We start from the raw sequence: 18,025 nt of genomic DNA, 5'->3' as shown, positions 1-18,025 counted from the left end.
TGGCACATCCTCTTCGTCATCATCTTCTTCGTGGTCTTCATTTTCTTCTTCAATATATACATCCACTTTATATTGGCAAATCTCTCTCACAGTTTCAACAAATGTTGATTGTTTTCTTTTTTGAAACACAAAAGAAGAAATATAAACATCAATGAATTTCTCCTTCAGCCCCATGCGAGACAAATCTTTTCGAAATTGACTCCAAAGTCCCTCAATCATGTTGGCACATATTTCGCTAACAGGGTCTTTGATATGATATTCACAACAAACTGTTTTGTGGCCAATACCGAGATCACTGAGAGATGAGAACGCTCTGCATTCATCACTGTGAATCATTGTTCCTGGAAAGATGTTTGCTTGAATGATTGATAGCAATGTGTCTTTTTTTCTTTTAGGGACTCTGAAAATAAAAAAAGCATCCTTGTTTCCCGTCCTGAGTTTTTTGTGCAGCTCCAAATAGCCAGATCTGCTTCTTCCATCTGCCTTTATAATATTTTCTTTTGTTCAAAATTGCTTTGTTAATTTCGACAATTGAATTTTCTCCTCCAATTGGCTGAAATGTTGATTCTGCGCTCTGCACCATTGCTGCTGTTGCAAGGGAATAGTAAAAACCAACTGTGTTTCTATGGACACCAAGAAGTGAAGAAGTTTGAAAAATTGAAAGCTTCATCCATTTATAAATGAAAAAATCCATTTTTTTTAAATTCATATTTTTTGATTTTCTTTTGAAAGATTTGATAGCAGGCTTATTGTTTGATTGCATCTGAAGCACCTCCATTGCCTGGAATTAGGATTTCATTCATTGAGAAAAATTTCATAATGGCAATTTGTACATTCTTTGTATCTTTGATTCAACACTTCATTTCTGAACCATTCCCATGTATCATTTGCGTTAAGAAATAATTCGTTGAAGAAGCTAATTTAGAATTCAAGATCATCCATGTGCAATCAGAAAATAATTGCATAATGAATAATTAGACCAAAATTTCTGAAAAAATCCATATTTCGAGATGAAAAATAATAAATTTCTTGGGTCCTTTTAAAAGTTTCCGCATGAAAGAAATTGTTCCAAGCAATATTCATCGGTTTATTATTATTATTGTTATTAACTATACAGAATTTTGTCTACGGTTGTTTATTTTGCACTTACCAGATTAATAAAAAAATTTATTCTTAAAACAACAATCTTGCTTTAAAATATCTTGATACGCCCCAAACAATTCTGTCAAACAAAATCTATGACGCAGATGTGCAAGCCATTTTTGGTAAGCAACATTCGTCAACTGATAAAAATAGAGTTTTGGCTTTGCTTTTTCGAATTATCGGTGGCGTGTGTTAATAAAATATTCAATGGTGGACAAAAACATGCACACCAAAAGCACATTCATTCTGCGTGCTCTTGCAACCTTCTGCCAGCATTTCTTCAACACGCTTAAAAGAGTCTTTCTTTTTCACACGAGCACACATGCACATGAAGCATTTATTTTGTTCGCTTTCCCTTCCCTTTCCCCATTTCTCGATCCCAACTTGTTTCGAGCCTTCTTCCTTCCTTTTCCCCAGCTCCGCTTGGCCATTCTCTCTCCTCGCCAAACAACACAAAGCCATTTCAAAGTGCAAGCAAATGGGCATCTGGATGGCCACAAAGGCATTTTCATTTCCCCGCTTTCCGAGCGCCTTCCTTTGGGCCCAGCTCGTCCAGCAGCTGCTCCTGCTCAGCACACAGCTCATCCAAAAGCGCTGCCTTCGCCTTGCGACGCTCCTGAAGGCTTCGCATCCGCGCCGTCCTTCTCAACTGCGTTTGTTCAAATCAAAAAAAAAAAAAATAAGATAAAAACAAATCCTCTGAAATGCTGCATATTCACAAAACTCTTCCTCAAAACCCAGAAACAAAACATAAACTGAGCACAACCCAATCTGCACCCGCATTCCAACAGCTTATGCAATGTTTCTCTTTTCCTCATTGCTTTTCTGCTCTTTCTCAACTTTCACTCCTCAAGCCCCAACCTCCCAACCTCTCAGCCTCTCAATAAAATAAATAAGAAACACAACAGCAGAAACACACACAGTTGCAACAACATGTGCAAAACCATGCCCCGTGGCAGCAATCAGCAGCGAAACAGAGTCCACACGCCCATCTCCTGCCTCTCCTTGCTTCTTTCCGCTCCGCACCCTTCCAAGCAACGCATCCGCAGAGCGGGCAAAACTTGAAGGATTCGCTCCGCCAGCCAGCCTTGCTCCGCTCCCTGCCATCTCAAAACACCACAAACTGACCAGCTGCACAACCCCCGAGACACCCGCAATGCATGCCATCCTGCGCAAAAACACGCAACGCACCAATCATCATGGCCCACACAGTTAATAATACACATACACACAACATTGCACAAACGAAATCCATGAGCATTCCAAAATTCAAAATCAATGAAAAAAATCGTATTCCATTTAAATCAATTAAAATACGCAAACACAAAAATTGCATCTCAAAAAATGGCACAAATCGACTCACACAACAAACAAACAAACAAACAAAAAATTCAGATTCATACGTAGTAACCTCGTCCTCGTAGCCGTAATGGCCAAGGCGGCAAAACATCTGCAGCGGAAGCACACACACAGCATATCCAGTTGCTCCCACCGCCAAAAGCGCATTCACTCCCTCGCTGTGCGCACACGCAACACAGCACTCGTGCATCTCATGCACAAGCACAACTGATGCGCTCGCAAACAGCCACCCGCGAAGAGGCCTTCGCCCCAATTTCTGAACAGCGCTTTGCGGCAGGCAAAAATACGCCACACGGGCAAGCACAAACCACTCAAAATACGCCCTCTTCCACAAAATTGCTTCCCAGCGAGGTGGCAGCACAGATGCATTCACACACAAAACACACAAAAAACACAGCAAAAGCAGAAAAGCACAGCAATTCTTGAAAAAAAAAGCAAATCAAAACAGCAACGCCAAACCCGGAGGCGCACCCGTAAAAACAACAGCCGAGAGAATGCTCCCAAACGAGCAGACAAAAAGCGCAGATGCGAGCGAGGGAGGCCCCTGGCGGGCCGTGGCGTCGCAGCCGAGGAAATACAATCCAGCCAGGAATATCAGCGCTCCCGACCACTCCCCCAGCGGTGCCAAGCTCCCCAGCACCGCCCCGTAAATCGCGTCGATCCACATTGTGCGTGTTGCCGATGCAGCAGAGCGAGCCTGCGGAGGACAAAGGCGCTCCAAATAATTCGACGCCCCATAAGGAAAAATCGAAAAAGAGAAATGCCATATCTTTTCAAGCAGTTTGCGAAGCCCACGCCTGCGCCTGTGCCGCCAGCCGTGGTGGAGGCCATCTGCTTCCAGATCAGCAAGGAGCTCTACTCACAGTACTTGTACAACTCGATGGGGGCGTGCTTCCAGGCAAAAGGGCTTCCAGGTATTTTTGCTTTGTGTTTCTTTTGTGTTTGAGTGCGGGGGCTGTGGACTTTTGGGGTTTGTTTGGGGCTGCAGGGATGGCGCGGTGGATGTACAAGCAGGCGCGGGAGGAGCAGGAGCATGCGTTCAAGTTCATGGAGTGGCTCACCACCAAAGGCCAGAAAGTGAATCTTCTTCCGATCCCTGCTCCGGAGGTCCAGTGGTGTGTGCAACGTTTAATGGCCGTTTTTATTTTTTTTCATCATCATCACATTTTTTTTATATTTTGACCGACCGACCAACCAACAACATTAATTTTCTTCCACTCTTTAATTATTTATTTATACATCAATTAATTTATTTTTTTCGTTTTTGTGGGGGCTGGGGCTGCAGGTGGGACAGCCCGGTCGAGGTTTTCAAGCAGTCGCTGCACCACGAGGAGTATGTGACGAGCCTGATCCACGAGCTGGGGGAAAAGATCCTGCCGTTCGACAAAGAGCATCCGGGGCTGAAGATGCCGGAGCTGATCAAGTGGTTTGAAGAGGAGCAGGTGGAGGAAGAGAAGAGCGTTGCAGACGTGATTGGGATGTTTGAGGCGGTGGAGAAAAAGGAGAAGACGCTGGAGCAGCTGGACGGGGAGATTGCGCTTCTGCGGCAAGAGAAGTGCTAAAAGGGCTTTCGTCGGGGGCTGGGCGGCTGCCTTTGCTGAGGCTGCAGCAGGCCACAAGGAACCGGAGTTGACCTGCTTCCGCGGTGCTGTGCGAGTGCTGCGCTTGGATTTATTTATCAGCATCACTGAAGTTGCTTGAAGTTTTTTCCCACGATTATTATTGGTCTTTTTTTCATTTTTATTTTTTTGAATGGATTTTTTTATGTATTGACTATTTGTTGCTGGTGCGAGGTTTTGAATAATATCATCAACATGAACACAGCATCAGCAGATTGATTATTTTTTCAAAGCACAGAATGGCTGCTTGCTCAGCTGCTCTGAAATTTCTGTTGGCAAAGCATTGATTCTCGATTCTGGATGCTCTTTGCTGTTGTTTGTTCTGATTGGAGCGATATGTTTTTGTTCCAGTTTTGGATGAGAATTGATGTTGCCAGAAAGATTTATCAGGAGATAATTATCTTCCAAAGATTTTGGCATTATTAACGTTTTTGTGAAAGCGAATGCTCCAACCAATGCTCAAGATCATAAATCAATTTTTTTTTTTGAATAACTGCTCAAAAAATCAGTTATTCTCTGCAATTTGTGCGTGTTGAAGAATTATTTCTTCAAAAGAATAAACAAACACCTTTCTTTTGATGAAGAAAAACACATTTATGAATTCAAAATAATGCTTTTCAAAATGCTCACAACACTCCACTTTGAATGAGCCAATGAATAATTGAAGCAAAATTGTCAGCAGTTTTTTCCTCGAATCTCTTTTTGGATTCATTTTTTTGTGAGTATTCTTTTTGTTGCAAGCACCATTCCAATTTGTTTTTCAAGAATGACCGAGCTAGGCCCAGTCATTGGAAATGCCTCATTCATCTTCCTTATTTTCAAAAACATTCGACAATGCACACATACACAAAAACATTTCTTTTCATTTCCAATATTCGTTGATTTCTTTGTCGCAATACCTCTCAAAAATCAAAAACAGTGACCATTTGAAAAAACAGAAAAGAAAACTTCTGAACAACAACTCAAACGAAAGGAAAACTTCCAATCATCAAGTTGATGATAATTCAACAAGCCAAAACACTTTTCAAAACGAAAATGAATGATCAGAGATGCAAAAGACAACACATCAGGTGCAAGTCGATGCCTCCATTCTCGACAATTTGGCATTCTGCACAAAATGCATCAATGAACGAACATCTGTGGGAGCTGAGATATTTGCAACGTTTCCTTCTTATTTCCAGCTTTTCTTCTTGCAAGTGAAGTGGAATTCATTTTCACAATGACAACATTACAAGTTTTTTATTTCGTGTGATCTTTTTTTATTTTCAGTTTTTCATTTCATATCAATGTTTTGAACTTCATTGATTGTTGCAACTGTCTCCTTGCTGTCGTTCTCCATGCTGCTCTGCCCATCATTCCTCGATGGAACCAGATATGTGATTGCATCCGACACCGTGAACATCGCTCCATCCTTCGGGAATCTTCCAAACAGCGCTCGCTTCACTTCCACCAGCGTCGGCCGGCTTTTCCTCTCCCCGCTCCAGCATGCCTCCACATATCTCTGGAACTCCGCTGGCAGCTTTTCCAACGGAGGCCTTTCACCATTCACAATCTTCTGCCCTGCTGTCTCTGCCTCATACTCCCCAAACGGGACCTTCAGCGTCAGGCACTCCCACAGCATCATCCCAATCGAAAACACAACAGATTTCTTTGACGCTCCCATCTTCCTGTTCATCAGCAGCTCTGGTGCCTTCCACCTCAAACACTCCTTTTTGAAATCATCCTCATCCTCAAACGCTGAGGAAGGAAGGGAGTCACTGTCATCGTCACTTGCAGACGTCACAACAGTTGATGAAGAGATGGAAGATGAATCTGAATCTGAAGAAGAGCAGTCAGAATGCATCGCAACACAGATCACCATGTGTTCTGAGAACAGCACAATGTGAGGGCTCAGATTTGTCAGCGACTGAAGTGGAACTTCACATTCTTCGAAGGAGTGGAGTGCCCCATTCACTACCCAGAACAGGATCTGAGCAGCTGTTATCTCCCTCTCTTCAAGAGTTCCTATTGCCATCTCCTTCTTCTCATTCCTTCCATGAAGCAGCATGAACAGTGAATCTCTCAAATCCACAATCAGCTTCTCGTGAGAAGACGAGCAGGCCATTGCATCCACTAAGTTCGACATTGATGAAGTGGTTGGGCACAAATCCTCCCCACGAACAAAAGTTGAATCTGAGTCTGAAGTGTCTGTTGTTGAAGTGGATGAAATGGATGGTGAGGGAGTTCGCTTCCTCAATATATCATCTTCTTCCTCATCAAATTTTTCCAATGCCCAATCAGGAATCTTATCTGAATCTCTCCCCAGGATGTATTCGGTGGAGCCGCTCTCAGATAGAAGATGCTCCGATGATTCTGAGTGTCCTAAGCTTTTCGCATACACTCTCTTCTTTATCCTCTCTTCATTCTTCTTCTCTGCTTCCCTCTCAGCTCTTTTCCACTGTGCCTCAGGCGACATTTCCATTGTCACCATCTCAAATGCCTTCGGATCCTTTCTGATGTTATCGTTCACAATCTCTTCCAGTTCTTCAGTTCTTCTCTTTTGCTTTCTCCATCGAACAACAAGAACAATAGATGCAATAAGAACAATAAAAAGAACAATAGCCAAAACAACAACAATTATTGGCCAAAACGATTTTCCTTCTTTTCCTCCTTCAACGATTTTTCCATTTCCTTTCACTTGAGTTTCGCTTTTGTTCTTCAGAATGAAAGAATCAGTGGTCGATGGCTTATTCGAATCCCCAAACAGGATGCTCACTCTCACTTCTGCTTCATCTTCCGCCTCTCTTATCCTTTCCTTTGGCATCCTCCCCTCTGCTGCAGTCTCCGATATAAGTCTACTTTCACCAAATCCATATTTTTCAATCTGTTTTTCTTCTCCAATTTGCTTAACAACCATGAATGACAGATTACACGGAACCAGCAACATCCCCTTGAACGCAAGCACCAGCTCTTCTCCAACTTCTTTTGCTTCAACGCTTTCCAACATCGGAATGAAGAATGAAGAATCCCTTTCTGAAGCAATCCCTTCAAAACTGCACCCTTCATTCAATATCCAAAGTGATGTATTATCCTTCCATCCATCCCCTCCTTTCAAACTCATCACATTCAATGTTCCTGAATCTGAGCAGATGATGTTTCTTCTCAGTGATGGATATCCTTCAATTGATGGATTGTTATTCATGAACTCTCCTTTCTCAATATTCACATTTCCTCCTCTCATTGTTATTCCTCCATTCGACGAGCCGGCAATCGTTGTATCTTCAACTTTCACCTTGCTCTCAGTTAAATCAACAGCTGAACCGTTCCACCAACAAATCTTCTCTCTCTCAATAATGTTTGTTTTTAGCCCTTCATCTGCAGTTCCACAATCAATTTTGCACCCATCCACAAAAACTCCCTCACTCATCCAAACCTGAATCACATTTCCTTTTCCTGCCAAGCTCTGGCATCCCTCCAATGTGCAATTCGACAGACTCGTTGCTCCACGTGAATTGCTGCACCTAATCCCTGCTGCCTTCTCACATCCGCTTGTCACATTCAGGAATTTTGAGTGACACACCTTCATCTCTCTCCCTCCATCCCTGTTCTCAATCTCACAAAACGATCCCCCATCCATCCTTATGTTTTCCGCCTCCACATCTCCAAACAACCCTTTACAATCCCTCACAATAATCCCTCCATATTTGCAACAAATGCTCTTGATCTTCATCTCACGCACAGACACAGCTCCTCCAAAACACATCAGCCACTCAACACTAACATGCTCCACTTCGCAATTTCTCATCATCACTTGCCCTCCTGTGCACTTCACAAGAACAGGAACAGCCGACTCGTATGCCTCTGGTTCCAACGACCCAAAACTCACTTCAGAGAACGAAATCGACTCCTGATCCACATCAAACACCACTTTGTGTACTGTGGGAAACACCTCCCCAAACATAAAGCTCACAAGCTCCACAACCACTTTCCCGTCAACATCTATCATCCCCTCTCGTGTGCACACAAGAGACTCACCAATCGTGATCTTCGCCTTCTCCCAGCTCTTCGGCCGCATCACAACATCCCCAATCTCAATCTCTTTCTCGATCTCGCTCTCTCCATCCACTGCCACCATCGAGTTGAACCCTGCCACAAGATGCTCCAGCCCATACCCCACCGACAAGCACGGCTGCTCCACAGTCCCGCACTTCCGCCAGTTCCCTCCCCCTTTCCCAAACACATTCGACACAACAATCGTCGACGACTGATACACCGTTATCAGCTCAATCAAGTCCACCGGCTCCTCTTCCACCTCGTCAATCCCATATATCCCATTCCCCCGGATATACACCTCTGCCCGCAGATCCATCTTGAACTGGCTTTCGTTTATCTGCCTGCTGATGTTCACACACTCAATAAACACATCCCTCCCAACATGCGCCTTGTTTCCACTCAGCTTCACCCCATCAAACACAAAGCCCAGATCTCCCCGAAGCTCACTCCACAAATACACTCCTCCGCCTCTCCCAACTGCCTCGCTGCACTCACACTCCACAATCCTCCCATCCTTCATCAGAATATCCCCTCCTTCATTCAGCTTCAGCAGCATCCCTCCCCCTTTGCTGCTCCCTCTCGCCTTGCATGATTCAAACACACTTCCATTCACCACCACTTTCACACCTCCGGTGCACACACTCTCCATCACACTCGGCCCATCATCCTCTCGCTCAACCATCACAAACTCTGTTCCGTTCATCACCACACTTGTTGCCTCATGCTCCTCAGCCCCGTTGGTCCCTCCTTCAACAGCAATCCCACTTCCTCCAAAATGCGTCTCAAACTCCATCTTCACTTTCTCCAGCAAGCAGCTCACACCTTCAAATGCCACAATCCCGGACCCTCTCATCTTCATTCTCTCAAATGTCACCTTCTTCATCATCAAGCTTCCTGCCCTCACAACCACAAAAGACGGGATCCTCCCATTTTCAGGCACTTCGCTCACCACTCTGCATCCCTCAAATTCAACTGCCTTTCCTCTCCCGCTCACAACCTCTTTCTTCTCTTCCCCAACAGATTCACCAATCACAATCTTCAGATTCTTCACACAAAATGACTCCTCGCATCTCACAAACCACTCCTCGACTCCTTCGCTCTTCCCGCAAAACATCAGCATATCTTTGCTTTCCTCTTCATCTTCCCTTCCACCTCCCCTCCATGTCACATTCGCCAAGTCCCATTCATCCTCCACTCTCCCAAGCTCCATCACAACCACCTCTTTCATCTCTCTTGTGTTCTCAAGCTGCTCCATCCCTTTCCACATCGAAAAGCACGGATCATCCTCGCTCCCACACCTCTTCACATCTTCTCCACTCCCACAAACATGAATCTTCTTTGAGCTGTATCCCACAACATATCGCAGCAGATCCCTCTCTTCTGCCCCCTCTTCTCTCCCTTCCTTTCCCACAAACTCATTCTCGCTCTCCATCAACCCTGAGAAGTCAAACGCAAACGAATCTCCTGTCACACTCTTGTTCAGATCTCCTCCAACCACAAACACACTCTTTCCTCTGTATGCCTGATTCCCCTTCAAGCTCACATCCTTCAGCTGAAATGGCTGCTCTGCCACCGATGCAAGACTGTCCACAAACAGAAACCCACCACGCCCACTCGTCGCAGAGCACTCACACTCCCATCCATCTGTTCTGTTCAGCATCAGTATTTGTACATCTGCCAACGTCACCTTCAATCCTCCCCCTTCCTCCCCATCTCGCCTCTTCATCCCCACGATTCTGCACTCTTCAAACACCCCACACGAACAGATATAAAACGGGCACACTGAAAACCTCCCATTCTCAATCGTGCACGAAACCATATAAACACTCCCACTCTTCGCCTTCAGCACTCCATATCCCACATCATCCAAATCCCCAAGCACAAACAGACATCCCTGCATGCCCAATATTCCACTCTCACTTTCAGAATACAGTACAAATTCTTGCCCCCTTTCCAACACAGCAGGAAGACAAAACTCCACTCGCTCAAACCCTGCTGTCTTCCTGTTCTCAAACACCCATTTTCCATCTCCTCCTTTCACTTCCATCCCCACCTCCACAACACACACCTCTCCCTCAACACCCGACTCCACAACAATCCCTGAAACATCCTCCCAGTCTCCCACTTTGGCTCTTCCTTTGATCTTGATTCTCCCGCCTTCATTCCCATCCCGATCAACGTTATTCACTCCTCTCCACAAACTCTTGCATGGCAAACTCCCATTCCCACACCCCACCATGTCACACCCTTCCTCGCTCACATGCACCTCCCTCCACTTCCACTCCACCAGAAATACGCACAAGTCCACATGCCTCTCCACAAATCTCACTCTGTCCACTCCCTGCATATCCACTATTTCTCTTCCTTCTTCGTTCGTCACACGCAGCCCAAATCTCTCTGTTGTCACCGTTTCGTTCAAGTCCCTGCAATCCAAAAACATATCTCTCCCATATGCTCCCGAGTTCTGCAGAAACACAATCCCCTCAAAACGGATCATCCCACTCGTCCTGTTGTCCACATACACAAAAACCCCTCCCCCTCTCCCACTCTCACCATTCACACTACACTGCTCCACCTCTCCATTCACAAACTCAAAACTTCCCCCCTCATCCACCTCCCATTTCATCCCTCCTCCATCCCCAAACACCGATCTGCACCCATTAAACACATTCCCTTCCTCAATCTCAACACGCTGCGCCTTCTTCATCTCCATCACCCCTCCTCGCTCCACCTCCACATCCACAATATTCCCCCTCCACATCCCAAACTCAATCCCTTCTTCTCCTTCAATCAGACTCTTCCCCTTTCCAACAATCTTCGATATGTTCGTGTTGTTCATGTGAAACACTCCACCTTTCACAGCCCCAATCCCTCCTTCCCCCGAGAATATCATCCCTTCCACAACAACCTGCTCCATTCGCACTTCTCCTCCAATCTCCTCCACAATCCTCATTCCCGTCTCCTCCTTTTCTCCACCTCCTGCCCCAAACTTGCAGTTCATAACCATCATCATCCCAACACACACTCGCAATGCCCCGCTGTTTCCTTCTCCTCCAACCCTTGGCAGCTTGAACCTCAATCTGTTCAATGACAGTGTTGTTTGTCCATCTCCCTCATCTTGAACAAAGCACCCCCATTCCACAAATTCCAAAAGACTCTCCCCACTTCTCCCCCGAACAGCCAGCGATATCCCTTTTCGGTTGATCTCGCTCTCAATGCTGTTTTCGTTGTTGATCTGGATCGTTGTTTTGTCATCTCCCATGTGCCCAAACCCATCTGCAAACTTGTCACACGGTGACACCTCGCTTCCACAGGTGTCTGCCATTGTGCTCCTCCCTGCCTCAATAAACACAATCATCCCCTCAGACGGGAACAGATACTTCTTCACCGACAGATCAATCACCGTGTCTGTCAACGAGTCCACCACCCACACATTCTCCTCTGGAGTGCTCTCCTCATCCACTGACCCCATCCACAGATCCTCCCGCAGCATCACATCCGGGGCACCACTCACAACAAACACATCCATCCCCTTTGCTGCAGCATTCTCTTTGAACACATCCTCCTTCATCGAGTATCCCGCCTCCTCATCCTCAAACTCCACAAACACCCCTCCTCCATATCCCTTATTTCCCACCACTGCACACTTCTCCACTCTGTTCAAGTCAAACACAAACTTCCCCTTCCTTCCCACACTCACCATCACACCTCCTCCATTTGACGGATTCCCCACACACTTCCCTTCCATCACTGTGCAGTTCTTCACCTCCACTTTTTTCTCCTCCCCGACCCTCCCTGCAAACACCCCTCCATCCTCACTCCTCCGAGTCACATTCGTCAAGCTGCTGTTCCGAACTGTCACCTCTGCCCCAGAATCAAACTCCAACACACACCCACCATCCACCACAATCTCATCCACTGAGCTGTTTTCCATCGTTAGCACAGAATCCACACTCGCCAAAATCAGTCCACTTTCTGCTTCGCTCCTCACATCCTCCATTTCCAACTCCAAAAACACTCCTTCCCATCCCCTCACCTCAAACACTTCCACCCCTCCAAAACTCATCTTCTCCATCCTCATCCCCCGAACCTCCACCTTTCCCCCAATCGCCTTCAACACACAAAACTCAATTTTTTCTGTGGGCATTCTTTGCTGCACACTGCACCTCTTCATCTCCAGCACTTCTCCTTTGCAGGCAAACAAGCAATCCCTTTTCACTTTTGTGAATCTCGATGGAATCGAAAACGACAAATTCGCCATCACCACATCCACCGTTGTTTCCACAAGCCCTTCTCCTTCTCCTTCTCCTTCTCCTTCTCCATTCACCACCACATTTGTCAGTCCTTCTGTCTCAACCCCTTTCAAGCTCACCCTCTGCAATCCCACCGATTCATGGTTTTTCAGCTCGAAAGATCCCATGACAGTTATCTCTGCAGTTTCCACACTTGTTCCAGCAAATCGAGTCTTCACCACTCCCCCAATCGTCTCGCACGGTGCATACACAACTCCACACCCTGAATGATCAAACCCAAAATCCTCTGCTCCTCCAACATACCCACTCCCCACAAATTCATCCAGATACACCTCAAGCGGAATCCCAAATCTTTCATCCGTCGTCATTCTCTCATACCCCATCAGATCCCTCAGCTCCATTCCTTCTCTCTCAAAGGCAAACCTCTCCTTCTTCACAATTTCCCTCAGATCTTTTCCATCAATAAACACATTTCTCCCCATCCATCCCTTGCATCCACTGAACTCCACTCCCTCCAACACAAAATCACATGTCTCCTCGCAACACAATATGAATATTCCTCCTCCAAGTCCTCTTTCCCTTTCTCCTTCTCCATCTGGCACACTGCACCTCAGAAACTTTGCTTTCTTCATCAGCACACTTGCACACGAACCTTCACAGACCATCATCCCTCCTCCTCGAACTCCTCCTTCTCCTTCGCATCCACTCTCAAATGTGCTGTTTTCCACACACACTTCCTCCCTCTCATTGCCCCTGCTCAACACTTCTAAGCATCCTCCATCACCGCCACAGTGCATAACTCTCTCAAACGCACTGTTGTTCACAACCATCTTCTTCGCCTCCTCAACAGCAAATGGCACAACACCAAACTCCACTTCTCCACTCCCCTCAATCACAAATTCCTCCAGACACACTTTCCCTCCTTCAACATTCACCAGATGATAAAACACCACATACCCTGCACTTTCTGACACAAACCGAATTCCACACCATTTCATCCCCAAACCCCCTCCAACACTTTCGATCAAACACCCTGCCCTGCCAAGAGATCCTGGCACACACATTGTGCAGTTAGTCATCTGTGTCTCTGTGCTCGTCTGCACAATCCCTTTTTCTCTGTTTCCATCACCAGCAACCACCACCACCTGTGCTCCTTTTCTGACACACCACACATCCCATTTCTCTCCGCTCATCTCCACTCCCTCTTCCCACAGAAACCCTTCCTCCACAATAACCTGCTTCCTCCCCTCTTTGAATCGCAATGACACAAGCTTCTCGATCGTCCTGCACCCATACCCTTCAAACCCACACACACTGAAATCTCGTGCATTCTCTCCTCCAACAAACCCTGCCACTCCTTCAACACTGGCAAAATAAAATGAAAGTGGAATCACATATCTCTCCTCTTCCCCTTCAAACCCCATCGCTTCGTGGTCTCTTCCTCGATCTGCCTTCACCACATTCACAAGCTGCCCTCCTCCAACAGCCTTCATAAGATCCTCTCCCCACACAAACACATTGTCTCCCCCACATTCTGCCTTGTTTGCTGCTGCTTCCTCCCCAAACACAACATCTCTCACCTCATACCCATATCCCCCATCCCCCACACACTTCACAAACAAACCTCCTCCAAACCCACCAATCCCATTTTCCCCATCTGGAACTTCCCCTCTCTTGCTCTCACACTTTTCAATCGTTGTTTCGCTCTCACTCCTTCCCATCTCAAACACCCCTCCTCCACTTATCTCCACAGACACACCACCTCCACATCCATTCCTTGCAATGCGCCCAATGAAACTGTTGTTCCAAACTCTTCCCTCTTTCCCTTCTCCAATCACACACCTTATCCCACTCCCATCTCCTCCTTTGCTCCCTATCCCACTGAATGTGCACTCTCTGACCTCCAGCCTCCTCCCTCCCTCCCCAACCAATATTCCACCATCCTCAACCTCCACTCCCTCAAACACAGTCTGCTCCACCAGAAACTCCCCACTCGATCCATGCCACACCATTCCACCAGCGCATGCCACTCTTCCTCCTGTGATGTTCCCCTGGCACATCACCCCTCCTCCTGCACCTTCCACCCCTATCACACACCTCCCCTCAAAACTCAGCCCATCAATCCGAAGCTGCTTTACATTCACACTGCCTCCACTGCACATCACCAGCACATACCCAATCGTAGGCCCTTCTCTTCCTTCAAACTTGCACTGCTGCACTTCCAGGCTCCCGCTTTCGCACATCATCAGGCATCTCCCTGCTCCCACATTCCCCGGAATCGACATCAGAAGATTCACAAACGATACTTTTGCTCTCGTCGTGATCATCCCATCTGCCACGCCATCCTCGTTCCTTCCAATCTCCACTCGAGGCTGCGATGTCTGTCCTTTCACTACAATCGTCCCCCTCGACACCAAAACATCCTTCTTCAGCACTGCCCCATGGCTCGCCACAACTGTTACCCCAGACGCACTCCCATGCGTCTCAATCGCATAGTCCACACTCATGCACTGCATGTCCACAAACCCACACATCTCCCAGTCCTTTTTGTTTGTTCCCCCAACAAAGTATTCCAAAGGCTTCTCCCGAAGATACACAACCAACGGGATCACATTCTCTTCGTCGCTGCCTTCAAACCCACACAGATCGGTCAGATTCCATTCGTCAGCCTGGAACTTCAGCCGCTCTCGGCTCACCACTTCTTTCAGCTTGCGTGCCTTTATAAACACCATCGTCCCTCCCACACTCGCACTGCACCCTGAAAACCTCACTTTTTCCAGCACAAAGTCTTCTGCTCCTTCCTTCAGCTCCAGAATCACTCCTCCCCCATGGCCTCCTCCACTTCCTCCCTTGCTTGCTCTGCACTCCTCAAACACCGTTTCCATCCCCTTCCCAATTCTCACTTTCGATCCTGTTCCCATTTCCACTCTCATCCCTCCTCCATCCCCGCTCTCACATCCGCACCTCCTCATCGTCACATTTGTTATTTCAAGCTCTTCTTCAAAACACAACACTCGAGACATCACGCTCCCGTCTCCCTCCAGCCGAGCAACATTCAAAAACTCCACATTCGACAAATTCACCTTTGACCCGCACTCCTGCCCCAGAACTCCAACATTTCCCATGAACACCCCAGAAACCACAACATGTTCCATCTCCAACTCCCCACCTCCAGCTTCTATTCCAAACAGACCCACTTCAAATCCACTCATTCCAGAACTCCATTCAGATCCTCGCACTTCCATCCGCCTCATCTCCACTTTCCCTCCTCCATTGATCAATACCACTCCAATCCTCATCTTGGCATGCGAATGCTCAATCGCCAACGATCTCAATCGCATGCTTCCACTTCCCACACAAAACAGGCTTCTTCCGCTTGTCATCTTCCCAGTGCTGATAACTGTCTTATCCACACCCTCTCCGCACACACAAACACATCGACTACCAACTCCGATTTCTCCTTCCTCAGACAAGTGCTTTCCGCTTCCAACATATATCTTCGCCTCAAACTGTGTCATGCACTTTCCAAACGAATGCCTAATTGTTCGGCACCCTGCTTCTTCCTTCAATCCACATAATTGCTCCGCATCATTCCCATTTGTTGCAACAAAACAGCTTGTAATCTGAACTTTCGATGTTGGTAGCCAGTCACTTTCGTATTTTCCAGTTCCAGCCCAATATAACCGTTTTTCGTCAGTGTTTGTGGAATAACATTCCTTCAGTGGGCATGAAGTGATATTCACTTCTGGATATGATTGAAGAATGCACATATCATGTCCAAGAGGACTTTCAATACTTGTGCAAGAACATTCGTGGAAAAATAAAAAGAAAAATGCTGTAATGCTTGATTGGTCACCAGAATAGACAACAAAATGATGGCGAATTGCTCCGCCTTCTCTTGCACTCGTGCATTTCACAAACTGGCAACTTCTCATTGCAAAATATGTTTTGTATGACCATGACTGAATTGCACCATGATAACCATTGTTTGTGCAATTCACAAATTGACAATCAATAATTTGTGCTTGTCCTCCATTTCCATCATTTGATCCTAAACACTCAAAAGACAATTGAGAATAATCCCCATTCCAATTTATTGCGCTCCCATCGCCTGCGGTGGCTACTGGATTCTTTAACAAGCACCTTTGAAGTATAAAACAGCCAAAATTTCGTGTCTTTTGAATGCATCCTGCAGTTTTTGCCGAGTTGTTAATGAACAGTGTTTCAGATATTTCAGAATTTCTTACAAGCAATTCCGCAATTGCTCCTCCATTCGGCGCATAACAGCTTGTGAAACTGCATCGCATCACGTACAGCGACACTTCAGATGAGTTGACAAACAGCGCCCCTCCGTTGCCCTCGTCCGCTCGGCATCCTGTGAATGTGTCATCCTCAAACGATGCAGATCCTCCAACAACAATCCTTCCATCTTCTCCCTTGTAATCTGCATATTTGTTTGACTTCCGCATGCAATGCTCAAAAGAGCAGTTGAACGACAACAGAAACGATGAAGGCTCATTTATTGATTCTGTTATCGCTCCATCAACCACATCATCAACATTCACAAAAACAACACTCCTCATTGTTGTTTCACATCCATGCCAATCTCCTTGCCTGCCTTTCTGCCAACCCTCTCCAGTGATATTTTCAAATCTCGTCTGGCTCACTTCCAAAGTTCCCACTGTTCCCCCAACAAGGAATGGAGCTCCAGTTCCCAATCTCAACGAGCCAAACAAACAGTCTGCCATACTCACTTCTCCATCAAATCCCTCTTGTTCCACATTCCTTGGACGATCAAACAAAGATGGCATCTTCCCACAAACATTTCCTGCTCTCGTGCTGATATTCACCAAAAGCACCCTTCCCCCAAAAATTCTAAATGGAGAAACATCGGACGATAAAACTGCAACTTCTGCATTCATCAGCGCCAACTCAGACTTTTCTTCAATTTCAAACAAGAATAACTCTTTCACTCCACAAATCTGCACATCGCTCATTGAAACAGATGAATTCACAACAAATGTGCATGTGCAAATCTGACTTTTTCCATTCATCTCCTTTCCCAAAAATATTGCAAAGCCATTTATTGCACAAATGTCTTCATTTCCCTTTCCGAATTCTCCATTGATCTTTGCCTTTTGTTCTTTCGATATTTCAAAAAAGTCTTTTTTCTCTTTTTCTGCCACATTTCCTTCGCACATTTCCAATTTCTCCTTCTCCTTCTCAAAGCGCCTCTTTGATATTTCTTCTTTTTCGCCTTCAACCCGTTTTGCGCAGCAAAACTCCTTTCTTCCAATGCTGGCCCTTTTCTCATTTTCTGCTCTTTCTGACACACTCCTCTTCCTTTCGCATCCAGCTATTATCACCAGAAGCAGCAAACAGAGCATTCTTGCATTCTTTCCTGAGCTAAGGCGCATCACCTTTTGTTCACTTTTTGAATTCAAATTTTTTCTTTTCTTTCTGTGATCTTCATATAATATTTTTATCAAAATCCATAATTAAAAAATAGTGAATGAAGTGTAAAAAGGTTTTATTTTCTCTCGAAGCACAAAAAATATTTTAAATATATATATATATATATATTGAAAAAAAAAAAGAAAAACAAGCAAAGCAGAAAAG

At 45.9% G+C, this 18,025-nt stretch overlaps 3 protein-coding genes across 3 annotated transcripts; 1 reads left to right on the top strand and 2 right to left on the bottom strand.

The window, feature by feature from the left end:
- Window positions 1-1,122: 1,122 nt before the first annotated feature.
- MONOS_10009 (uncharacterized protein) lies at window positions 1,123-3,169 on the bottom strand (the record flags this gene model as incomplete). Its single annotated transcript, XM_067862415.1, has 4 exons — window positions 1,123-1,792; window positions 2,065-2,311; window positions 2,547-2,841; window positions 2,962-3,169. 4 exons carry the CDS (start codon window positions 3,167-3,169, stop codon window positions 1,652-1,654), a joined length of 891 nt encoding a protein of 296 aa, XP_067721565.1. The 3' UTR covers window positions 1,123-1,651.
- A 71-nt stretch (window positions 3,170-3,240) lies between these two features.
- Window positions 3,241-4,334, top strand: MONOS_10008 (putative ferritin). Its single transcript, XM_067862414.1, has 3 exons — window positions 3,241-3,416; window positions 3,491-3,617; window positions 3,788-4,334. The coding sequence occupies exons 1-3, from the start codon at window positions 3,263-3,265 to the stop codon at window positions 4,062-4,064; spliced, it is 558 nt and encodes a 185-aa protein (XP_067721564.1). The 5' UTR covers window positions 3,241-3,262; the 3' UTR covers window positions 4,065-4,334.
- Window positions 4,335-4,976: 642 nt separating this feature from the next.
- On the bottom strand, window positions 4,977-17,875 carry MONOS_10007 (uncharacterized protein). Its single transcript, XM_067862413.1, has 2 exons — window positions 7,524-17,875; window positions 4,977-7,475 (listed from the first exon to the last, which is right to left on the bottom strand). The coding sequence occupies exons 1-2, from the start codon at window positions 17,821-17,823 to the stop codon at window positions 5,395-5,397; spliced, it is 12,381 nt and encodes a 4,126-aa protein (XP_067721563.1). The 5' UTR covers window positions 17,824-17,875; the 3' UTR covers window positions 4,977-5,394.
- Between the last annotated feature and the right edge of the window lie 150 nt (window positions 17,876-18,025).

This window comes from Monocercomonoides exilis (assembly GCF_001643675.1).
Source record: "Monocercomonoides exilis strain PA203 chromosome Unknown scaffold46-794033, whole genome shotgun sequence".
NCBI lineage: Eukaryota > Preaxostyla > Oxymonadida > Polymastigidae > Monocercomonoides > Monocercomonoides exilis.
Note: the sequence above shows the minus strand (reverse complement) of the source record. Positions and strands in the feature narration are given on the sequence as shown.

Excerpts from the sequence above, each read along its gene's own strand:
- MONOS_10007 (XM_067862413.1), bottom strand. The coding sequence starts at position 17,823 with ATGCGCCTTAGCTCAGGAAAGAATGCAAGAATGCTCTGTTTGCTGCTT. Across the intron at positions 7,476-7,523 it reads TGTGATTCAGGTTTGGATGA|ATGAAGGGCTAAAAACAAAC; the intron begins GTGAGGGAGTTT and ends GTGGAACTGCAG.
- MONOS_10008 (XM_067862414.1), top strand. The coding sequence starts at position 3,263 with ATGCCATATCTTTTCAAGCAGTTTGCGAAGCCCACGCCTGCGCCTGTG. Across the intron at positions 3,417-3,490 it reads CCAGGCAAAAGGGCTTCCAG|GGATGGCGCGGTGGATGTAC; the intron begins GTATTTTTGCTT and ends TTGGGGCTGCAG. Across the intron at positions 3,618-3,787 it reads CCTGCTCCGGAGGTCCAGTG|GTGGGACAGCCCGGTCGAGG; the intron begins GTGTGTGCAACG and ends CTGGGGCTGCAG.